This window comes from Patiria miniata, unplaced genomic scaffold, assembly GCF_015706575.1.
Source record: "Patiria miniata isolate m_02_andy unplaced genomic scaffold, ASM1570657v1 HiC_scaffold_8, whole genome shotgun sequence".
Taxonomy (NCBI): domain Eukaryota; kingdom Metazoa; phylum Echinodermata; class Asteroidea; order Valvatida; family Asterinidae; genus Patiria; species Patiria miniata.
The window spans coordinates 3,724,544-3,748,784 of record NW_024037075.1 but is presented as its reverse complement, the minus strand read 5'-3'; the positions used below and the strand labels follow the sequence as shown (position 1 = coordinate 3,748,784).

Below are 24,241 nucleotides of genomic sequence, written 5' to 3'. Positions count from 1 at the left end.
ATACCATGATGCTCCCTGACAATCCTGCTAATTGCGGCACTTTATTCCCAATGAATTGGCGTCATTGTACCCTTGCAGTAGCAACTTTTCCTCGGGTCCGCTGATTTCCTCATTTTTTACTTCTCATGAATGCCATTACAAATTGAAAAACACTGTACAAAGCCTTGTGTGGTTAGGAATTTCCTCGATTTTTAACCCCTAAATTCCCAGTTGCATGCCTGCTTATAATATAGACCTAAGACTTTGGTTGTCTTTGTTTGTTGAACATGGAAATACACATCGTAGTTATCGGTGATTCCGAACTTCAATAAAACAGGTCCACACAATGCAGGTTGGTGAACCTTCTGCGGACCATAGGTGAACTAAACTAAAGCCAGCAGGTCCACACAAAGTTTGCCCCTCTCTGAAAAACGGGTTTTAGAGGCATTTTGGGGTAAGGGTTATTTGTTGCAAAATAAAAAGGAACACTAAAGGAAATGATAAAACAGTCGGGTTGAAAGAGTGTTCACAGTGCGAATAATACGATTTTTTTCTCCGGTTTTTCTTAACTTCACGAAAACAGGAATGTCCACAAGTTCGTATGTTTTACTAGGTACGCCTGTGTGAGTTAGAGCCATTGATCTCCATATATGGAGATCAATGGTTAGAGCGTGTGGGACTAGTTCTTGTCTAATTTTAAGATTCCAACAAAAAGATCGCCTGATATGATAGAGGGCGCATTTTAACTCGGGAATGGTCAGGCAGAAATGTTGTAACATTCACTAACAAGTTTCTGGGTCGGCATTCCGCGGCGAGTTTTTTTAGTTTTTTATAATTAATAGTTGGTCGTTAAGAGCTTCGTTGTGTAGCAGTTAATGTCTTTTGTCAGGTGCGGACTCCACATCGCATGTTTGTGGCTTGAATCATGTTTTCAGGTGCAGTAAAATCTTTTCACGAAACTGGTGAAATGGGAATTAAATTTTGTTAATTTGTACTTCACTACTTGACTTCAAGTTAATATTGTACTATTTGTAGGCTTAGCTTACAAAAAAATATTGAGCAGTTGTGTAGTTGTTGTCAGACCCGTAAGCATATCATTATATAGCCACGTTCACTGTTTTTTCCGTAATTGTTTAAAATCAAATCATATATTCAGCGAAGTGGCTACCGTTACGGCATTCGTTGTTTAGCGCCCTCTACGATACTTTTTTGATACGCGCGCAGGTATAGAATTATTTGTTTCCCCACGTTTTGGTGAGCAGTGCGACAGCTCAGTCGATAGTGGGTAGGATTTTGCACCGCGAGGTTGCGGGTTCGCATCTCACTTCTCAGTTTTGCACTCGAAGTTTTTTCCTTTTCTAACCTGAGGCTTTGGAGGATTTTTTTTAAAAGGGAAATGAAGTCCGAATTTCATAACGTTCAAATTCACTTTTTTTCCTTCTAATTTATATTTTCTTCTCATGTTTTTATAAAAGTTGCAGTAGGCCTACTAGTACTGTAACGATAGAAAATGGGAAATGCGTTACGGCTGCCGTAACAATAGCCACTGCGTATATTCAGTCCTACTAAAATGCGCCCCATGCGCAAAATTAGCTCCCATATAAAATGTTCCTCAAATACCGTACTTGCTCCTTCTGAGCTATGAGGAAATTGAAATCGAGACTGTTTTGTCAATTGTGCAGTTACCAGCGGCTTAACGCACTCGCACTATGTGGGCTGACTAATGACTCACTCGAAGTGGTCTACACACATTTTGAGTGGATTGCTAAGAGTGCATCATAAAACACTGACCATCATTCATGTATCATATATGGTGTAAAACGTAACGTCATCAAAATACTACGTTTTCCCCTACATGTACCTTTGCTTCATGACAAACATCTTGGCCTGCTGTTTTCTTCCCAGGATGTTGTTCACACTAAGTGAGACGGTGCAATGGCTGGGGATGACCGTCTTTGAACTCTGGGTCCACACCGTCTCCCTCCTGCTCTTCACCGTCTTCCTGACCCTCAAGCTTCAAGACGTTTGGCCCGTCACCTGGTGGACGATCTTTGCCCCGCTCTTCACCTGTGACAGCCTAAACGGCTACTTCGTCTCCATCGTGGTCATCCGGCTGTACCTGTACCAGGGATTCCGGGTGGCTGCCCTGCGGCTGTTCTGGAGCGGTCTGCTTCTGGCCCTGATCTTCGTCTTCAAGATGCTTCTGTGCAAGCGGCTGGAGGGTGAAGCCGACATCCCGTGCTCGATCATCATGTCGCCGCTCTTTGTCCTGTTTCAGGTTCTCATGATCAGGGCCTGCCAGGTGTCCTAGTCAGCATTTATTTAATTCAAACATTTTAACTTTGAAAGAATTGAGAAGGAAGCATTGCAAATATTCCCCATTTGGGGATTAACTTTTGGATAAACACAGGTGTAATAAACTGGGAGACAATTGGTACTTTTGTGCCTGACCATGCCAAGATCATCCAAACAAGGAAATGACGTTGCTGTGAGTACCTATTTGTGTTTATTTTATTTTAATAGTTTACTGATGACCCAAGTACTGCAGAACAAAAGTCTGTAATTAAAAGTTTGATGACTCCCGTTTTTTAATTGCAAATTTGGCAATGCAGTCTCTTGATGCCACCTTTTCATAAAATATACACCAGGCTTCAAGGGGTATGCAGCTTCGCTTTGATTTTGGAGGATTGAGGCTTGTTCCTAGCCAAAAGGGCCTAAGAATTTAGGGTTAACCCATGATAAATTCTGTGGAAGTGATAGTAAAATGATGCTACATTGTCCTACTAGGTACAAGGCACCAATGACAGCAGTATCGTCAGTAAATGCTCCACAGCATCGCAGGGTTACTTCAACGATGACTTCCTGAGATTGTTTGTCTCCAAGACGTCTCGCCGCGCTCCACTCATCAACAGAGGCTACTACATCAGGGCACAGGTGATTGATGACGTCTTGAAACAGTTCTTGTCCGTTCATCAGGGAAAGAAGCAGGTAAGGCCCTAGCCTATATGTAGAAGTCTCAAAATCATGGGAGAAACGTTTGCGGTCTGAAAACTAGTCTGAAATAGCTGAAATGCACCATCTGAACATGACGCATGATAAATTGACTTGAGAATATATTTTCGTTTTAAGATTATTGTTATCCTTGAATGTTTTCTTCAGAAAGAAAAACCGATTTATGGAAAGAAAAAAAATGTTTCAGGGTGTTAACCCTAACCCCTTGAGTGATTTACTAAGAACCTTCCTCACTCTTGCAAAATCCAACACCATGGTAACGCAACACCCAAACTGTTGGACTCTGATTGCAGGGGTATGCCTTACCCCATGTAAAGCAGAATCAGTTTACTCTTGCAGTACTCACTCCAACAGATTCCAACAAAACATGCAGTTGGATTTCGAAGGATTGGGTGTGGTTAGGGTTTATAATGAGTTATTTTATTTATCCTTTTCATTTTGTGCACTTTGTAGATCATATCCCTTGGTGCAGGGTTTGACTCTGCGTTCTTCAGGCTGCGTGCCAGTGGACATCTTGTAAATACAACATTTTATGAAGTTGACTTTCCTGATGTCGTCCGACGGAAGGCGACTATTATCAAGACCACAGCGCAGTTGAGACAACAACTCGGTGAAGACATCAACGATGCTCAAGAATATGCAAAGGGTGAGTGGAAAAGGCACATACAATAGTGAAGTCGATTAAATGATAAAAGTTGATAAAAGTTCTCTGTTTTGGTGATTTTTGAACATTTCCGAAATTCTATTGATTTACTTATGTTAAGGGAGGTCTGTGTCTTTAACTGTACAATAGTCCAGGTGTCAAACAATACTGGTTTGCTTGCAAGTAGATGCAGATTTTCAGAATTATAAAATACAATAATGTCTAGTAAAACGTAAAGTTTCTAAGAACACTTTTTATTGACTCGGTGATGAATGTTTAATTCTGAATCTTGTGATTGATGAATTTAATTTCTCATTTTGTTTTTGTTTTTGTTCTCCAAGGAATCTTCCTGATATCCCATGACTACCGTTTACTGGGCCTGGATCTTACTAATCTTCCTGGTCTACAGAGGTGTTTGCAACAAACCGGCATCAACTGTCACCTACCGACCTTACTGCTGTCTGAATGTGTGCTGACCTACATGGAAGTTCGTAGGTAAGCACCATTTCCAAGACGTAGTAAATGTCGCAAATGTTTATCTCTCACCACAAAATGAGCTGAAAGATCAGAATATCGTCATTTTGTGCAGTGCAGTGGGATAAGATCAAAGTGTGAAGGATAGTCTTTTTTAATTTAACGTGTAGGTGAACCGCAATACCTACTGACAAAGGTTAGGTAACGAGTCTTGTTTTGTATTTCCAGCTCTGATGCTCTGATCCAGTGGGCCTCGTCGTCATTCCCCAACGCCGTCTTTCTGACGTACGAACAGATACATCCTAGTGATGCCTTTGGTTTGGTTATGTAAGTCCAATAACTGTTTCAAAATACTTACTCAGCGTGAAGCCCCTTCTCGAAACAAACATTTCTCATTAATTTTCTTAATAATGACGAAATTTGCATGTGGACTGAAAACTGGCAAAAAAATAACATTCACATACAAAACATCTGCCCTTGCTTGTTAACCAGTTTGTATTAAGGAACTAAATGTGGGCTTGTCCGGTTTTAAACAAGTATGATTAAAACCGGCTAGTGGTCTGGCTGCTGACCCACATTCATGGCCTTTTGAAGGCGAGAGCTATCTGCATCCCGGCCCCTAGCCTGTTTCAAGCGTACTTGTTTAATGCCCCCCCCCCCCCCCCCCCCAAAAAAGTCTCCGGTTTCTGGTACGGAGCTTGCCCCACGGTGACGCGGTTTTTTTTCTGTCTTTTTTTCCTTACTTTTTTTCCATCAAATGTCAGCTGATGTTGGTTTATAGTTACTTGTTACTTTGTACAAACTATTTCATTTGCTCTTATTTCAGCTTTGCATATCTTTATCTTGACTTTTCTCCTTCTTTTCAGGAGGAAACATTTTGAGAAGCTGAATTCTCCCTTGAAGGCCATTAAGACGTACCCAACCACGGAAGCACAACAGCAAAGATTCCTCTCACTGGTATGTACATGTACACACTGACTGCCTTAACGTGGCACATAACATAGGTTCAGTTCATTCTTCCGCCTTGTCCATATTCCTGACAAAATTCCCATCGGTCAAAATCGGTCAAATTCCCATCGGTCACCAATTATTGTGGTTATATTTTCATTCACTTCATAAGATGTTTACCTTGACAGAGATGTGCTTCTAGTCTTAACCAAGGTCACCTACCATCAAACGTTGACTGCATTTTGATAATTATTAACACAGGGATGGCAGGGAGCCAGTGCAATAGACATGAATACATACTACAACACCAGGTTACCAGTGAAGGAGAAACTGCGAGTGGAGTCGCTGGAACCTTTTGACGAGTTTGAGGTATTCGTGCTACATTTTTACCCCAAATCAGCTGTCGTTAAAATGACAATAGTGACTACAGTTGTTTTGTGTTTGTTCTAGTGGCTTGTGGGATGATGATCTAAAAGGCCGAATTACAGTGACCCAGCTGACAGCTGGCCACGATGACAATAACCGGTGAAGCGATGAGTTACAAAACTCACTGACCTCAGAAGCCAATGTCTGACCACGGAGCACAGCCAGAGATCAAAAGTGTTGATTTTTGCCTATGGAGGAAAACCGGAGAGCCTGGAGAAAAACCCTCGTGGCAGAAGAGAGAATCAACGAAAAACTGTACTCACATATGGCCCGAGCTGGGAATCGAACCCAGGCCACAGTGGTGAGAGGAGAGCACTTTATGCACTAGCCACCCATGCCATTGTGTAGAGCTTTCATGACAATTGTTTGCAGGTCACATGTGATCATAAGTTTGTACTGTTTTGCCCTGGCTTTACAGGAATGGCATTTGAAGTGCAGTCACTATGCTGTCATAGCTGGGTGCAACGGGACATGCAGTAACATGGCAGAATTCCTCTCTGAAGGTGAGAAATTCAGCCTGTCGAGAAAATAACAATATGATAAGTGCTATACCATTCCTGAGTGCCAGCTCTTATAATGTCCTGGTGCATTTTCAAAACTGTTCCATTTGAAAAATATGCAAAAAAATCATGAATTTTGCAAGTTTAAAATATTTTTCCTCATACCAGTTCTAGTAGGTGCAAAACAAAACAAAAAGAGAAAATGCCTGGTAAAATTTTAGGTTATGCATTTCTTGAACCGATATACCTTCCCAAGTCATAAAAAAAAAATCACATTTAAAGGCAAAATTATGGTCGGCAACTTTCACAGTATAGAGTTTAGACTTGTTTAGAATCACAGAGTTGTGAAACAATCCCTGAAAATTGAAGAATAAAAAATCACCCAACATCATTTTTGGGTTTAGCAAGCTCTGCGAAAAAGGCTCTGGTTTTGACAGAACATTTCACATATAGCTGGTAATTTTGGTTTACAGGTCATCAACCTTTGACCGCCCAGTGCATCCCAGAGCTTTCGTCGATTGTAACCTTTCCCCTCTCGGAGGCCCAGCAGAAACCATTGAGACGCTTCGGTCATGCAAGCAGCCTACTGTCTGCAGACACGGCCATCGTGGTGGGAGGGTTTGGTGAAGACGGGGGCAAGCACACCAGGCTGGGGGACGTGGTCGTCGTAGATCTCAAAACTGGAAGTTGGGGCATGGTTCCAGCAAGTCATGGCACCCAAGAACTTGGCAAGTTAAAACTGTTAATATTAATTATATTTTTTTCATTTTACTTAAGTATACAATCCCCTTTGCCTTTGAAGTAGCCAGGGATGCCATTTTTCCTGCTCGGCTCTTTCTGGCTTGAGGGATGATGATCTAAAAGGCCGAATTACAGTGACCCAGCTAACAGCTGGCCAATATGACAATAACCGGTGAAGCGATGAGTTACAAAAACTCACTGACCTCAAAAAGCCAGTGGAATTTTTGACGTTAAGTCTCATCACATCAGTGTACCTGAGTGTACAAAAGGAGGTCCACATTTTGCAACTTTGTCTGGGTTCATGAGATCAGTGGCTGATTTCTTGCAAAACATTTTATAATTTGGACAAGAACGGTCACAACATTGTGTTTGTCTCAAAGAGACCACTTTTCAACTGGACAGCTCACTTCCTGCATATGTCTTTCAAGGACAAAGAATGTACCATTAGCTTGAACTACAAATGTCGTGGATTGTTGAGGAATCAGAATGGTTCTTGGCAAAATGCCAAGGAAGTTCGAGTCAACAACTGTACATCCACCTACTTGTTTCTTTGCTTTTCATTTTTTCTTGATATTCTAATGATTATTCGTTTTTGAATTTCAAAGGACCCAGAATGCATCACTCTTTGACAGCCATCTCCGGGGGCAACAGGTGGCTTCTTTTTGGTGGGCGGAGCTCTCCTACAAGACCCTACAATTCCACTCTGATCTTGACCTTTGACACAAAACAGCATGACACGGCTGTAAGAAAAACTGATGATCAAATGTCAGCAACTTCTGAGGATGGAAATCAAGTTTTGCTCCCTGACTCCACAGGTGTGTCACCAAATTGCTTACCTAGTGGGAACAACTCGAGGGCACAGACTAATGCAAATGAAACTGATGGGAGTGGCTTGGGTCTAGTCAGGCTGCAAAACAGGACAGCGAAAAATTGTCAGCATTTTGTTGCGCGCCGTGGAAGGACTGCACAGGCTGAGAACGACAACCCCTCCTCCAATCCAGAAAAATTGAGATATTCAGAGAAAAATCCTTCGTCGAGGGAAAATAGAGTGTGTGATATAACTGGATTTAGCTATCAGTGTAGTGAAACACCAAACTCTGATGGTCCAGTTCCAAGATGGCGTCACTCGGCGATACGTGCTAATGTCAGGGGCAAGGAGTGTGTTGTGATATATGGAGGCAGGGGAGCAGAGGACGCTGTGTTTAGTGACTGCTGGGCGTTTGATGTCGGTGGACTGGACTGGCAAAGGGTGAGTTGGCTCAGTAGGAAGTGTGGAGTCAGTATGAGGATGTCCATGGTTGGGCCTTACTAACATGGGCATGTAAAACAGCACACTCATATCAGATTTAGAGCCTACGAAAGCCCGTTAGTGCCAACATTTTAGTTTTTTGAAAAAGGGTTTTTTGGGGGGGAAAGTTTGTTGTTTTTTGGGGGGGTTTTGGGGGTTTTTTTTAATTTTATTTTGTGTGGAAAGTTTGGGGGTTTTTTGGGAAAGGTTTTTTTTCTTTTTTTTTTGGAATTTTTTTTTTTTTTTTGGAAATTTCATTCAGATTGTGAGTAATTTTGTTGCTTCAAACGAAAAAAAAAAAAAAAACCACAGAAAGCAAATGATCTGATGTGTCTTTAATCCGAACTCCCTAGGGTGATTCACTAGGAACCTTCCTCACTCTTGCAAATCCCACCACCGTATGGTAAACGGTGCACATAAACAGTTGGACTCTGTTTATTTCTGGTATGCCTAATCCCATGTAAAACACAGTCAGTTTACTAGTGCAATACTCATCCTAACAGATTCCAACAAACCCTGATGTTGGAGTTTGGCTGGTTGGGGATCGTTTGGGTTAATATAATTGCAGGTGCGCTGTACGTCATTAAACCACTGGTCAACAAGAATAGAAGGGAATACATGTATGTTGCTCAACTTCATATCTCTTGGATATGCCTGGCTCGTGAACTTCTTTTCTTTTGATTTTAGGTTTTTGCATTTCCCGATAAGTGCTTTGGCTTATTCTTTTGTTTCAGCTAGAGATAACTGGTGACCAGCCACCTGCTTCCCACTCTCACTCTACATGTGTGTGGCAGGATACCAGGATGGTCATTGCTGGTGGTCTGGGCACTGACATGCGACCTTTGACCTCTGTTCATGTCATTGATCTGGAAACCCTGAGGTGTCAAGAAATCAAGCTTACACCTTCATTACCACCAAGGTATGCACTCATGGGAAATTTTGCATTAGGTTGGGTTTGGTTGGGTTCGGTGGGCTGGGTGTTGGGTTTGGTTTGGTTGGTTGGGGTCGGAATGGGTTGTGTTGGGTTTGTTTGGGTTGGGGCTGGGTCAGTTTGGCTGGGTGGGGTTGTGTTGGGTGTGGTGTGGTTGAGTTGGTGTTGATTGGGTTGGGTTGGGCTGGGTGTTGGGGTTGGTTGGGGTTGTGTTGGGATGGGATGGGTTGGGTTGGGCTGGGTGTTGGGGTTGGTTGGGGTTGTGTTTGGATGGGATGGGTTGGGTTGTATTGGGTTGGGACTGGGTGCTGGGTTGGGGCTGGTTTAGTTTGATTGGGTGGGGTTGAGTTGGGTTTGGTGGGGTTGTGTTGGGGCTGGATGCTGGGTGGGGTGAGTGTTGGGGTTTGGACTGGGTTGTAATGGGTTGGGACTGGGTGCTCGGGTTGGGTTGGATTTGTTTTAGTTAGGGTGGGTCGGGTTGGCCTGGGTCTGGTTATGTTGGGTTTCAATAATTTTGCCTTTTGTCTGGCCAACTTATTTGATCACAAATGATTTTCAATTATCAACACAATCTCAACTTGCAGTTTAGAAGTAAATAATATGAAAGTAAAAATAATGGGGGAATCACTGGAAATAAAAGATATTTCAGTTTGCGTTCTTTTGTTTCATCATCAAAACTGCCACCTCGCAAGTACATCAAGCTTTTCTAGGCTACAACATGTGTAGCTGATGTCAAGGAATGTATAGTTAAAGACATACACAAAGTAAGAGGCATTTTCAGCATGAACTACCTGTCATAAACTATTGCCAGGATTGGTTCAACTCTATCGTCTACTTGCTAGCTGTCAAAACAAACAGCAAGTGTTAGTTTCGTATCCTTATTTTATTTCTAAACAAATAAATAGTCTACTCTCAACTCTGGTTGAGTAGGTGTTTAGTAATTCTGATATGATAAAGTAGTGGCATTTGATGTTAGTGTATAAATGAGATTACCACATACATTCACATATTAAGTACAAACAACATACATGTAGTTTTGAATAAAATGAAGTACATGTACATGTACTTCTTTCTGTTTGGTCTTTCAAAATTGTTGATTTCATTATGTCTTATGGGGGGAGTTGTATTGCAAATACTTTTGGAGTGCTCTGATTTCAAATTTGAAAGTTATTTCGGCTAGAAACCCAGCTGAACGCAGCTAAAAGGAAGTACATGTACATGTACTTGACAAAATGACAAGCCTGCCCAGTGTAGCAAGATCCATCAGGTCAAAAGTCTCAAGGCCAAACTGCCTCAGAGTCTGTTTGGCACAGCGGTCTTATCAATCACCTCCAGTCAAAGCACTGGTGTATCAAGTTACTTAAAACAGTCACAGACAGTCAATCCTGCTCTTATAGGCTGTGAACTCTTAAATGTTGAAAATAGTCACTTGATTGATTTTAATTGCAAGGACAACTTGGCACAGAATGTACGTTTGCATAAGAGGTTTAATGGTATGGCTCGCTATAAAATTGTTAACCAATGTTAGAAAACGAGCATTTCAAGTTGATAAATTAGTTTTAGGGTATTATTCCCCAAAAGTATTGACATTATATCCTTAAGGATCAAGGTATGGATTTTTTTTTGTGGGACGTGATATTGTAAGACTCCTTTTTAAGGTTGATACTGAAAGTTCCATCATGATGACCTGTTTCCCTGTTACATGTAAATCTTGTGAAGTATGTCATGTGTATGATGCATTCAATCCTCGATGCTTGAACTTGAATAATTTTCTTGGCTGTAAAATGAGCCGTGAGAAATGGAAGCCAGAAAATGAAACTGATAATGTGCTATTTGACTCTGCCCCTGCATCAGTCAGGATATCTGGGTCTCATTACAAGTCAACAAACCATGCCGGAAGTCTGCAATTTCGCTTCACTTTCAATTGGTGGGAACATTGCTAACTAGTGAAGCATTTAAATGTCAGAAGTTTCTATAAAAGGGTAACTTCTGTGAACTTTGTACATACCTAAAAAAGTACATTGGTCCTTGCTATGGAACACCTGGCATACTGACCTTTTTTCCTTCTTTTCTTCCAGTTTCTTGAACAATAATTTGTATACTGTCACCTGAAAGTACAATTGTGAAGAATCCTAGACAAAAGACTTTTAGAGGGCCCATGTAGTGTAATATTTTTTTAACCCTTACAGAACTCAACCCATCAAACCCCAACAGCATGTTTTGTTGGAATCTGTCAGGATGGGTACAGTACCCCTAAACTGACAGTCTTTTACATTGGGTTGGCACACCTCCAGAAACAAAGTCAGAAATACGTGTGTGCAGTTACCCATATGGTGTTGGAATTTGCCAGGATGGGTATGGTTCCTAGTACATCATGCTAGGGCCTTAGGGTTGTTCATGCAGTCATTCAAAATGCACCTTTGTATCCCATTGAACCTGACTTTCATTTTTTTTTCTGCCATTTTCAAGGGTATTTTGGTGTGATGTCATTTCAGGCAGAAACCTCAATGTTACTTTATTTCAGCACCAAAAGTTGCCAGAATTTTGGATATTTTGCCGTCGTAAATGTTCTTTGGTGATTTGTCGTTGTGTCAGTACATGGCAGTAATGCAGTGAGCAAATAATTCTTACAGATGTTTTAAATGAGCAAAGTTTTGGTTCACAATTTGAACAGAAAACCCCAAAACTGAACAGTGTCCTCACATGACATCACATCGACGTCAGTTGTCCGGAAAAACATGGAAATTTTTTAATTTGTAAAGAATTGCACTTTTAAATCATATAACCAGAAAGGGATGTCAGATAGTTTCATACATTTACAAGGAGTAGAAAGTTGCAAAGAATATGTGACTAAGAAAAATTCATGTTATGGACCCTTTAAAATTGTTCGTTTTTAGACGTTACAGGAAAACCCCAGGATTATATTCCAGGGAAAGCTACAGAATCAAGTAGGGACTAGAAATACCTCATTATTTGAATCCGAGTTGCTGGGATTAAAAATAAGGAAAGTACTACTGCACCAACCTGATTCCCTAATGTTGACTTTTGTTAATGTTGACTTTTGTTAATGTTGACTTTTGTTAATGTTGACTTTTGTTAATGTTGACTTTTGTTAATGTTGACTTTTGTTAATGTTGACTTTTGTTAATGTTGACTTTTGTTAATGTTGACTTTTGTTAATGTTGACTTTTGTTAATGTTGACTTTTGTTAATGTTGACTTTTGTTAATGTTGAGTTTTGTTTGTTGCAGGTACTCACATACAGCCCATGTAGTTGACAGCAGGCTCCTTCTTGTGGGCGGAGTCAACCCCCTCGGTGGAGGGGGTTATACCGTAGCTGTGGTGGATCTGGAAGCTTTAACATGCCGTCTGCATTCCATACCAGTGAGTACATTGTAATTGTTAAAATTGTGAGGTTTCTACATTCGCATCCTGCCTTAGAATTAGGCATTTTCTCTTTCCAAGAGATATTCCTCAGCGTGGAAAATTTGAGAATTTCCCCGAGCTGAAATGAAAGTAGGCATGTTGCTTGAATAATATGTGCCACACTAAAAATGAAGCAATGCGAACTGCACAGGATGTAGTAAATATAGATTCACCTTTATAACTCCCCCGCCTTATAAAAAAGTTCCTCAACGTTTACTTCCGTCTAAAGCTATCATTTTGCAGTCCTTTTTTCCTGATTGAGACCACATCCTTACAAGACCACCGTATAGGAGCAATTTTTATCTCAACTGAAAAGAGATTCAAGATTATCTCCCTGATGTCTTTAATAACAAGACACAACTTTCAAGCTCTGGCATTTTTAATGCTGTCGTCAGTAAATGCACCTTTGCTGAAAGTTTTCGGAACACGCCTCTTTGTCTCAATCGATGCGCATCTATTTTGCATATGAAGTGAGACATTCCGGAACCGGGCCAAAGCTTATTGTGTTTTCGCGCTTTTAACAGCTTACGATTAGCCTGAGCTTGTTGCTTTCCACAACTGATCAACTTTGCTCTACACCAGGGCCCTATAACATCGAGTTTCAACTCTGAACCTTTTTTTGTAGGCATGTGTTGTTGATCGCCCCTTAATGGTTCATGGTCACACCAGCGAGTTGCTAACGGAAACCAGCCTGGCAATTCTCGGGGAGGAGGCAACTGCTTCTCATTTGGTACACACCTTAATGACAGCCCTTTTATGATCGGAGGTCCCCTTTAGTTTAAAGGTTATGATCAGAGTGATCGGAGTGCCCTTTAATTTAAAGAAGCTTTCTCTTCGTGACCAATCCTGATAGTCAATAACAGACACCAGTCTCTGGCAATCCTTGGCGGAGGAGGTAACTGCTTCTCATTTGGTACACACCTTAATGACAGCCCTGTTATGACCGGAGCCCCCCTTTAATTTAAAGGACCTTTCTCTTCGTGACCAATCCTGATAGTCAATAACAGACACCAGTCTCTGGCAATCCTTGGCGAAGGAGGCAACTGCTTCTCATTTGGTACACACCTTAATGACAGCCCTGTTATGACCGGAGTGCCCCTTTAATTTAAAGGAGCTACCTCAACTTGACCAATCCTGCAAGCTAATAACAGGCACCAGTCTCCGGCAATCCTTAGGAGGCGGAATCTGCTTCTCATTTGGTACACACCTTAATGATATGACTGTTATGATCAGAGGGCCCCTTTAATTTAAAGGTACTACAGATAGAGAGCAGATAGCTTTCGTTCACCGCACACGGTAAAACTTTGGGCACAAGTGCCTAGAATTATCAAACACGTTAGATATTTGGCGCAACGTCACGAATGACCGAAAGCTTTGGTAAAACTGACCGCACACGGGAGCTATCTGCTTACGCCACCGGCCACGAATGGCTTTTGGCGAAGCAGATTGCTCTCTGTGCGCCAGGCTTAAAGAGTTTCTTCACATGATGTGGTGGATATTTAAATGTTTTTTATTCCCTTTTTTTGTATAATACAACAAAAACCATTTCTTTACTTACACCAGTTTTATTACATGTATGTGTTGTTTGGGTAAAAAAAATATATATATTTGTAGAAATAAGACCAGTTGACCCATCAAAATGGCTGTCTTCAATCAAATTAAGTAAATTATGTGAAGTTACTTATCCCCAGACATACATGTTCTATACAGCAAATAAAAATGTGTTTATTGTGACAATGAACCCATTATTTTTAAAGGTAGTTATAACCGCTACATGTACATGCATTATACCCACGGGCGTAAATCCCGAGGGAATGGTGGATGGGAAGCCCATATTTTTATGCTTAATAATAAATGTGAGTAATAAAAAGAGATCATCGAAGCCACTCCAAAGTCTACTCATAAGATGGAATTTGTGTCCGAGTGATGCAAATGTTGGGTTTTTACCCTTGCAGTGCCCGCTGCTATATCCGATTTGAACCAGCCAGTCGACCCCGGCAAGCTCAGTGGTCGAGTGGTAAGATGTCTGCACTAGTACAAGTATGTACAGTAAGTGTCCATACAAGATTATTTCCTGGACAGCACCACCTAGTTTCAAACGGTGTTTTGACCCCCCCCCCCCCCCCACCCAGTCATGGGCCTTATTCACGAGTTGGCCATTTTTGTCGCGTTCCCTGAACGTATTTCATTAAGTGCTGACTGTTCAAGGGGATGGCGCCAGACTATTTATGCTGGCACAATGCAGCCTTAATTTACTGGGTTTTTTTTTTAATCTGGCTTTAAACATTACGGAATATTTAATTACAAATTTAAAACTATTCATTGAAGCAGACTGGAATTAGGAATTAACTTGCTTTCATTTCTCTTCGCAAGTTACAAAAATTACATTTTTACCTCACTTTCAATTCAATATGGCCGACTCGTGAATAAGGCCCATATCATGTTATCCTATACTTATGAGGACCCCCTACTGTTCCCTTCTTTTGTTCCTATTGTTTGTACTCCAACTTTTTCTCAACATCTCCACATAAGGTTTGTACAAGAAAACCTCCCGAGGACTTTTCTCAGGTCCCCGGTTTATTGTTATCGCAAATCCCCCATTGTCCCAAGTCCTCAGTTGTAAAGGATGACAAGATCACGCACACACGGATTTTAAGTCATGTGACGATTCAGGATTTGGTCTCATACGTACGTCGACACAGATGTACGCAACCGTCACTGATAACATATAACTGATGCAGTATATATAAACTGGGCAACATACTTGGATTAGAGTTGAAATGTCAAGATAATTGTAATTGTTAAATGCAGTTTCTGCAATTTGAAAACCTCGTCCGTTCGGTTAAGATCCCAACTCGGTAAAATTTCCATCACATGTGTACTGTCCTTATCCTACTATATAGAGTATACACCACCCTAAAATATATTTACATTTTAGTTTCGAACATTTGGCAAATCTCGTCAGGTAACATCAAAGTGCTTTTGCATACTTTTGCATACTTGGTTGAAATATTTGCTAGGATTCCACTGTACATGTATTCCGTTTACATTAGAAAGATATGTACATGGACTGTAGTTATCAGTGGTGTTAAATTATAATGTAAAGAAATGCTATACTGTTTAAAATGTTTCCTTCACCAACTGCGAGTACATTCGTATTTTAAATGTTATCATGAAAAGTATAGTCTTTAAAAAAAAAAGCAATCAATTTATACATTCCCTTACGAAGTTATCGCTTGTCAAGCCGGTGACGTGATTGTACACTTCTTGTTTTTAAATCAAGCACTTTTGTGTGGATGAAGGACTGACAAAGGTTTCAAATGAAATAAACCGAAATTTGGTCTGTTGAAAATGACAGCCACAAACGAAATTGAGAGACCGTATTTTTTTTATTTTAAGGTATAAAAGGACGTCAGTCCAAGCTATAAAAAAAACTCCGTTTTTCGTGACTAAGTGATGTATTAAAACAAACCGAAGATCATTGAAAATGCCTGTTCGTGTTATGGAGCCTATGGTGAAACGGTTTTTCCCAAGCAAACTAACCCTGTAACATTTGCTTTAAATCAAGGGCACGTTCAGGCTCGCCACAGAGAAAGTTCCTTTGTATCTTTTGGCATTTTTTTTTAATTAAGCGTACAAACCGCCTCTGTTACAGCATTTTTTTCGTCTCATGGCCTTGAGGAAATCCGAGGGCTCCGGGATGCTGTCCCACTTGCGGCGCAGGATGCAACGGAAGACAGTCTTGAAGTCGCGGTGTTTGGTGGCATAGATGATCGGATTGACGCAACTGTTGAAGACCAGGAACGCAGCGGCGTAGGGTAGGAACGGGTCGCTGTCGTCGTAGAACAGGCAGATGGCAAACGGAGTCAGGCAGAGCAAGAAGGCACAGACGATGTAGAACATGTTCTTGGTGATCTCGTTCTGACTTCGTTTGACCCGGGCTGGGTCCAGGGAGCCCTGGCGTGTCGGTGACCGGCGCAGGGTGGCTACCGATTCAGAGACCGTGGATAGATTCATGGTAGCGGAGTCGGCTGGCTCCTCTGCTTTGGAGGTGACTCGCTCCGCATGGCGCCGGAGATGCCTCCAGATGAGTGCGTAGCAGACGATAATGGTGATGAGCGGGAGTGGATAAAGACCCCCAGCTATGATGAGATCGTAGTCGTTTGAGCGTTCATGCGAAGAGCTGAAGCCACAGTGGTGATACTTTCTGTTGTAGCCTACCTCACCCACACCGAACAGGGGAGGCAGGAGGGTAAGTAGGAACGGGATGAGCCAGGTAACTACCATACAAGCAGCTATCTTCCTCTGGGAGTAGATGGCCTGGTAGGTTGTAACCGGACGAGTGATCAGCAACAGGCGCTGTAGACCGATGGCAGCTAGCGTGTAGGTGCTGCAGCCGATAGTTGTGGATTGGACCACGGCCACCACGCTACACACCCACTCGCCGAAAGGTGGTCCGTCCATGCCGAGCATAGCTGCCGCATCCCACGGGACGACCAGACATGTCAGCAGGTCTGCGACGCTAAGACTCACCACGAAGGCATTGGTGGCTGTACGGAGCTTCCTTGACAAGAGGACGGCCTGGATAACCAGGGTGTTGCCAACAATTCCTAGCAAGGCTATGATTAGGTACAAGACAGCCACTATGACTCGCTGGGTGTAGTCACTGAATTCAAACGCCTCTTCACTGTCATCTGTCGAGTTATACTCGATTTCATCGTACTCGTCATCCATGGATACGGTTGCCCGAGTGCAACAAGAGCGGCAAAACAATTCGGCCTATATACGCCTTTAAGTTTAATGTGCGTCTTCTGTGGATGTGCAGTCTCTGCAAACCTTTTCTTGCAACCGAATGCAAGCTTGAATCAGAAACTGTGATCTCCTAGCTATTCTGGACAGTATTCATTGCGTTGGCTTCTTCTGATTACAGAAGCACTTCTAGCAGCAGACTTACACATTTCCATTTATTTCCTGGTTTCGATTGTCTATTGTGAAAGTTTCATACGGTGAGTCGTCAAATAGCACTGAAGGTAATCAAGTTTTCTTCAGTTACCCCTCTGGCAAGTTTAGAAATTGACACAACCGGAAAAATACAGGTTATTTTTGCTGGCTGCTGTGTTTGTGTTTCTACAATGCGCCGGTAGCTGCCACAATGAAAGTGTAGGCCTACTGTATTTATGTAAACCTTTTGTGAGGCTACGGGCTGACGTCATGACCCTTGCCGCCTGCATGATGTAGGCCTACTGTGCCGGAGGCTTGTATCACACATTCCTCGCCATAGTCAAGGTAGACATTGTAACCTTGAAACTTTGTCTGGATTTTAGTTTCCAGTTTAAAAATAGCCTGTCTGCCATGATGCCATCTGTATACCGAACAGTTTAATATTGTTATCATTCTTGAGGGTTTTGTTGGGCACTGTTTGCACTTGTGTCCAGTTTGGACCGAAGACAGCGTTTTGATCAATTATAGTTGCTATTTCGGCAAAACAAATTCACTTGTTTGTCTATGAATAATATTGGATTAAGACAAGCAGCGGCGGCGGCACAGTTTTCAAACTGGGGGGGGGGCATCGCCAAAAAAAGGGGCACTTGCACGGTAAAAGGGAGTTTTTTTGGCACATACGTGCTGAAAAGTCGACACGTTTTTGTTCACCGGACACTTGGCCTTCGTCAAATCAAATAGTTGGGGTGGGGGTGGGGGATGGTACCACCTTCCAAAATAGGGGCGCTCTTCAAACCGGCCTTCATGCAAACTACATGTACCACTGTAAGGGTTTTGGGGCTAACTCCATACCATTTTGGGAAATACTGCAGAAAACAAATTATCCGAAATTCTAGGGCAAGTTTTGTTTTCATCTCGAGGGTCCCACATACATGTATATGCTCGAGGGGGCACATTTATATCCGCAAGAGGGGCACTTAGGTAAATCTGGGGGGCAAGTCCCCCCCCCCCCCTCCGGTCCGCCGCCCCTGAAGACGGGGAACAAAGCAGTTGCCTTGTACTGTGTATTGTGTCTTGTTTCATTCTTGGATCGTATAAACGGACGTCGAGGTTATTCATCCTTTTGGTTTACATAGGCTTTTCCGCCATCTGCGGAATTAAAGCCTTTTTTCTGATCTTTTTCCCTCTCCTTCCTTTTGTTCGAACCCATATCCCATGGACTTTGCACACGATATTTCTAACAGCCACTTCGGAATTTTGAATGCTCAGATCTTGATCAAAGTCTACACCAAGTTTTAATAATAAAAACCGTTATTGCAAAGATGTGCCGCGAAGATGGACATAGTGATCACGTCACATCAAAGGTCTTGTGTCCAACTTGGTTGCAACTTGGTTGTTTACAGACAGGGATGTGTTGTGAATGAAAACGGAAATGAAGTTGGCATGTGTCATAGATGAAGATTGAAATAGCGTGATAATTATTTTATCCAGTCAAGCCATGTGACGTCATATTTTAGGTTCATTTTTTATGACGTAATTGTATTGGTGTCGTCTTTATTGCATAATGGACAGAATCAGGCCAATTAATTGATGTCTTCTCGTGACCCTTGTTTTCTTTTGAGTGCGCCATACAAACATAATGGACAACACAAGAGTTTGCCCGAGGTTGGTTAATCTTATTGAAAAGTGCACTTCTTTTGACATATAAAAATTTCTTTGCTTTTCCAGACAAAATAATGAGGGTACTGTTGCTGTGATGTCATTTCAGGAAGACACTGCTTTCTGCTCAAATTGTGAACCCAAACATTTGCTCATCTAAGACTTTTGTGAGAAAACTTTGTTCATTGGCCTACTGTCGTGTACTGAGACAAAACAACGAATCAACAAAGAAAAAAAACATTTACGACAGCAAAATATCAAGAATTCTGGTTTGTACTGAAATAGTTGTAACATTGACTTTCCTGCCTGAAATGACATCACACGGTTGCCCATGAATGTGCACATTTGCATCAGCATAAAAACAAAAAAAACACCAAAATTGCTCTTAAAAAAAGGCAAAATGAAAATTGAAAATAAGTTTAAATTGGACACAATGGAGCATTTACAAGGACTTCATTAATAAAATACATTAAATGGTCCCTTCAACGAATAAAAGGGTATATGCCTAAAAATATATACATGTATTAAGGTATACCCACTAGGAAATGCTATCATATTTGTTTTTTTAACTTATGGTAATAAAACAAGTAATGTGCCACCATTAAAGTTTTGCCGGCCTCAGATACCGACATCTGATCTTCCCATGGACTAGCTGTTCGTTTTGAGAGCGGATCCTGCCGCCTGTACTTTTCACCGCAAGATGGCTGCAGTGTTGTCGGTTTACACCCATGAGTTTTCATCACTGTCCCCGCAACAATTAGTCCGTCTCATGGCTTTCAGAAAGTCCGAGGGTTCTGGGATGCTGTTCCACCGACGACGCAAGATGCAGCCGAAGACTGTCTTGAAGTCACGGTGTTTGGTGGCGTAGATCAGAGGGTTCACACAGCCGTTGAAGACCAACGTAACCGTAGCATACGGCAGGACCGGATCGCTGTACTCATAGAAAAGACAAATCGCGAAAGGGGTCAGGCAGAGAATAAAAGCACAGACGACGTAGAACATGTTCTTCGTGATCTCGTTTTGTCGGCGATCCAAACGGGGTTGGCTGGCTGCACGGTGAAGTTCGCTTAGGCTTCTCGTTGTGGAAGTCACCGATCTGGGCTCCATGTGGATGGAATCGCAGGATTTGTCCGGGGGACTGACCATCCTCTTGGCATGACGGTTGAGGTGCAACCAGATGAGCACGTAGCAAACTACAATGATAATCAGAGGGATGGGGTACAGAGCCCCAGCTATGATGATGTTGTAATAAGTTGAAAGGGGGTGAGATGACATGAACCCGCAATGGTGGTACTTTGGGTTGTAGCCTACGCCACCCACGCCAAAGAGCAGTGGAAGGACGGTTACAAGCAGCGAGACAGACCAAGCCGCTACCAACCACAAAACGATCTTAAAATTCGGTGTGTAGATGGCACGATAGGTAGTCATTGGTCGTGTGATCAGTAGCAGGCGTTGTAGGCCGATTAAGGCCAATGTGTAGATGCTACAGCCGGTCGTGATTGTCTGGGTGCCAGATACCACCCTACAAATCCAGTCGCTAATCGGTTGGCCGTCCTTACCCAGCAACTCAACGGCATCCCAGATAATTACCACCGATGTCAAAAGGTCAGCTACGCTCAGGTTCACCACGAACGCGTTGGTGGTCGTGCGGAGCTTCCTGGACAAAATCACGGCCATGATGACCAGCGAGTTGCCGCTGATTCCCAGAACGGAAGCGATCAGGTACAGGACGGCCACCAACACTCGCTGGTTGTAGTCGCTGAATTCGAACGGGAGGGAGCCATCGGTGGAGTTTCCGCCTTCCAGAAAATCATCGCTGTATTCATCATGGTACAAGGATTTTGTTCCATCCATGGCTGAAGTACCTTGCTCACGTGGTAAGCCTATGGACTATGGTGTGCATAAAACAGTAATACTATTCCAAAAGTCACAATCTCCACATGTTTATGCCAACGTAGTCTGGTGTCCAACATCAAACATCAGTTACGTAAACTGGAAACTCTGTTGCCACAGATATAACTAGGGCTTAGCTCCATGGTTTAACAAAGTCCTTGAGTCCGTCTGAAACAAGCTTTTTAAGCCTATACAGTTCTCACTTTGTCGTACGGTTAACGCCAGCAATGCCAAATGTGTAGGCCAATGGGCGCACGAGCAGCACCGTACCAAAAATGATCTTTAGCATTTCGGCCTGACATTTACCGAACTCAATACAATATCGCAGTGACGTCTGCAGCAAACTTTAGTTCATAGCATTTGATAAGTAGGCCAATATGTTTGCTGTATAGTTATCGATCTGCGATAAGTCATACGCAGTCATGTAAGGTGTTTGGCATTCGCCGCACGGTGCATAGGCTTAAGCGGCATTATCCTTGCTGAATATAATGCTTACACTATCACGGTTGTTGGTCAACTTTTGTTATGGTAATTCCTGAAGCTTTGTGGCATGAATCAGGAGGAATTCTTATATACTAAATAGTTGCATAATTCACTTCACTTCGCTGTATTTTCCAGGTCGTGACTCACCTTCGACACCCGTATTTCAAAGGTAATCTCCATATTTGGCAGATTTTTTTCGATGGGTATCAAAACGCTAACAAAAAAGGTTTGAGAAAAGTAAACGGTACTCGATCGAGCGAGGAAACTGTTCCGTGTTTTATGACACGTACCACCCGAAGGCTTCATCGATACAGCTTTTGTCTGCACTTTTGTGTCCGGTGTTACTCGGGATTTGCCAGACTTTACGTACAGTCGTGAAGGGTTAATACTAAAATAGGCCAGTACACGAGCAAGAAGATTTGTCATTCACACCGCATGTTAATTGTGGAAATTATATATTACCATGAACACTCCAGACACTGAATGTAGAGGCAACTATAGCTATAAGTTAACTTTATCGAACTCTCAATGAAACACTGTTCAACATTCAATGTAAAGTTTTGTTTTAATAACTCTATTTTCAAGAAGCACAGATGATAGTACGGCAGATAGGTGATGGGATTGTGCTTTGACGAATGACGATACAAGCATGGAATTTGGCACACAGTCAGAATATGTCATGAGAAAGATATCTGGCTATAGAGCCATCGCAGAATAACAAGCAATCCATTTTGAAAAAAATTGAAAATGTCTTGTTATTCTACCTGTATATTTTTTCAAAGGACAAACCTGCGATGGCCCTTTAGCCAAATATCTTTCTTACGGCATTCTCTCACTGTGCGCCAAATGCCATGCTTGTATCATCAAAGGCACAATTCCCCCAAATATTTCCCCTATCTGCCCACTATGAGTTCTGTCGTTAAATGTATAAACGGTATGCGTACAAAAGTCAGCTCCGTTGCTAAATTTCTTTATAATCTTAAAATCTCAAAACTCACATCTTGCAACTTGAGCCAACTTATTCTTAAAACGGCATATTCCAATATTGTTGGCCAACATGAAATTACGTGAGCGCGGGACGCGTGGTTTTGTGCAAGGCCTTTCGGGTCTAATTCCTATATTATTTCTATCTTTAGTCCTAGAGACTTCTGAAATTAAACCTTGGTGTCCGCCACTTCGTTTATGACACTAATTTAATAACAATTGATATGTTTTATTGTTCTGAAATTGCTAATTACTTCCGAACAGCCTAGGTTTGCACAATCTAAACAATACAAGTATATTCGTTGATCGCGTTTACAAGTTTCAGATCCACTAACTGAAACAAATACGAAGAAGACTAAGAGGTATAAAAGTCGTAAGACAAAAAAACGGATTCTGCAATTCTGGGTTTTTTTAAGTACACTCCGTCCCTTTGTGCTTAACTTGTTATGTAAACCGACAGCATAATCACTAACTCAATAATGATGTGGCATAATGTCTTGCCCCTCACCAACGTAATGTGAATGCAATGTAATTTCGTGTTCAGGTAGGCCTTAGTTTCGAAAAAAATAATAATTGAAATGTCATTGGTGTTGCATCACAGCTCGTCTTGGTGTTGTATCAAAGCTCGTCTGTTGGAAGTGAAGTCATTATTTTCGCATATTGGTCCAGCAGCTTCGACATTTCATTTGTCTCAGAGTCTTAAGCACATCCGAGGGTTCTGGGATGTCCTCCCACTTGCGGCGCAGGATGCAACGGAAGACAGTCTTGAAGTCGCGGTGTTTGGTGGCGTAGATGAGCGGATTCACGCAAATGTTGAAGACCAGGATCGCAGAGGCGTAGGGTAGGAACGGGTCGCTGTTGTCGTAGAACAGGCAGATGGCAAACGGAGTAAGGCAGAGCAAGAAGGCACAGACCACGTACAGCATGTTCCTGGTGATCTCGTACTGACGGCGGTTCATCCGGGAGCGGCTGATGACGGTACCCTGGCTGCGGGTAGGCGCCCGGTTCAGCTGTCGGGGAGCAGACGGTGAACGGATCACGGAGACTGACAATGTGGCAGGGGCTGATGAGGAACAGTTGTTTAATGTTTGGCCAGGGTCCTCAGGGGCGCTGAGCATCTTCTTAGCGTGGCGATTGAGATGTCTCCAGATGAGAGCGTAGCAGACGATGATTGTGATGAGAGGGATGGGGTACAAGACTCCTGCTATGATGACATCATAGGTGTCTGAGCGCGGATGATAAGACTTAGACCCACAGTTGTGGTATTTTCGGTTGTACCCGACACCACCAATGTCCATAAGTGGCGGTACGAGTACGATAAGGAGAGGGACCAGCCACGTGACTACCAGCCACACGGTAATCTTCCGCGGCGTGTCAATGATTCGATAGACGGTGGCCGGACGCGTGATCAGCAGCAAGCGGTTCAGTCCTACGGATGCTAGGGTGTACATGCTGCAGCCCACCGTCGTGTACTGCAAGACGGCGACTACGCTGCAAATCCACGCATTGATCGGTTGGCCGTCCTTACCCAGCAATTCTACGGCATCCCATGGGATCACCAGTGACGTCAACAAGTCCGCTACGCTCAGATTCACTACGAACGCGTTGGTGGTAGTACGGAGCTTCCTAGACAAAATCACGGCGAAAATGACCAGCGAGTTGCCAATGATTCCCAGAACGGAAGCGATCAGGTACAGGACGGCCACCACCACTCGCTGGTTGTAGTCGCTGAATTCGAACTCCGGCGGGATCTCCGTGGTGTTGTGCACGACAACACTTTCCCGGAGAAATCCATCGGAGTAGTACGATTCGTCGTCCATGGCTCACCCTGCTGCTTTGTGAAATGATGATTCAGTCTGACTTCATTGAAATGTGTACTACCGGGAAACTGCAAAATCCTGTACAGGCCTTAAT

At 42.6% G+C, this 24,241-nt stretch overlaps 5 protein-coding genes across 5 annotated transcripts; 2 read left to right on the top strand and 3 right to left on the bottom strand.

Annotated features, from left to right (window-relative positions):
* The first annotated feature begins 741 nt into the window (after positions 1-741).
* Positions 742-2,328, top strand: LOC119719364 (transmembrane protein 203-like). Its single transcript, XM_038188792.1, has 2 exons — positions 742-914; positions 1,885-2,328. Exon 2 carries the CDS (start codon positions 1,886-1,888, stop codon positions 2,288-2,290), a length of 405 nt encoding a protein of 134 aa, XP_038044720.1. The 5' UTR covers positions 742-914; position 1,885; the 3' UTR covers positions 2,291-2,328.
* Positions 2,327-13,794, top strand: LOC119719362 (tRNA wybutosine-synthesizing protein 4-like). Its single transcript, XM_038188791.1, has 13 exons — positions 2,327-2,467; positions 2,767-2,967; positions 3,445-3,637; positions 3,976-4,129; positions 4,337-4,435; positions 4,975-5,065; positions 5,318-5,425; positions 5,901-5,985; positions 6,456-6,710; positions 7,329-7,972; positions 8,746-8,930; positions 12,193-12,325; positions 12,993-13,794. The coding sequence occupies exons 1-13, from the start codon at positions 2,432-2,434 to the stop codon at positions 13,125-13,127; spliced, it is 2,319 nt and encodes a 772-aa protein (XP_038044719.1). The 5' UTR covers positions 2,327-2,431; the 3' UTR covers positions 13,128-13,794.
* A 916-nt stretch (positions 13,795-14,710) lies between these two features.
* On the bottom strand, positions 14,711-17,921 carry LOC119719361 (melatonin receptor type 1B-A-like). Its single transcript, XM_038188790.1, has one exon. It carries the CDS (start codon positions 17,099-17,101, stop codon positions 15,995-15,997), a length of 1,107 nt encoding a protein of 368 aa, XP_038044718.1. The 5' UTR covers positions 17,102-17,921; the 3' UTR covers positions 14,711-15,994.
* A 1,614-nt stretch (positions 17,922-19,535) lies between these two features.
* On the bottom strand, positions 19,536-21,707 carry LOC119719360 (melatonin receptor type 1B-A-like). The gene has a single exon (XM_038188789.1). It carries the CDS (start codon positions 20,819-20,821, stop codon positions 19,688-19,690), a length of 1,134 nt encoding a protein of 377 aa, XP_038044717.1. The 5' UTR covers positions 20,822-21,707; the 3' UTR covers positions 19,536-19,687.
* A 178-nt stretch (positions 21,708-21,885) lies between these two features.
* On the bottom strand, positions 21,886-24,241 carry LOC119719359 (G-protein coupled receptor moody-like). Its single transcript, XM_038188788.1, has one exon. The coding sequence runs from the start codon at positions 24,145-24,147 to the stop codon at positions 22,975-22,977; it is 1,173 nt and encodes a 390-aa protein (XP_038044716.1). The 5' UTR covers positions 24,148-24,241; the 3' UTR covers positions 21,886-22,974.

Excerpts from the sequence above, each read along its gene's own strand:
- LOC119719359 (XM_038188788.1), bottom strand. The coding sequence starts at position 24,147 with ATGGACGACGAATCGTACTACTCCGATGGATTTCTCCGGGAAAGTGTT.
- LOC119719364 (XM_038188792.1), top strand. The coding sequence starts at position 1,886 with ATGTTGTTCACACTAAGTGAGACGGTGCAATGGCTGGGGATGACCGTC.
- LOC119719362 (XM_038188791.1), top strand. The coding sequence starts at position 2,432 with ATGCCAAGATCATCCAAACAAGGAAATGACGTTGCT. Across the intron at positions 4,130-4,336 it reads ACCTACATGGAAGTTCGTAG|CTCTGATGCTCTGATCCAGT; the intron begins GTAAGCACCATT and ends TTGTATTTCCAG. Across the intron at positions 7,973-8,745 it reads GTGGACTGGACTGGCAAAGG|CTAGAGATAACTGGTGACCA; the intron begins GTGAGTTGGCTC and ends CTTTTGTTTCAG.
- LOC119719361 (XM_038188790.1), bottom strand. The coding sequence starts at position 17,101 with ATGGATGACGAGTACGATGAAATCGAGTATAACTCGACAGATGACAGT.
- LOC119719360 (XM_038188789.1), bottom strand. The coding sequence starts at position 20,821 with ATGGATGGAACAAAATCCTTGTACCATGATGAATACAGCGATGATTTT.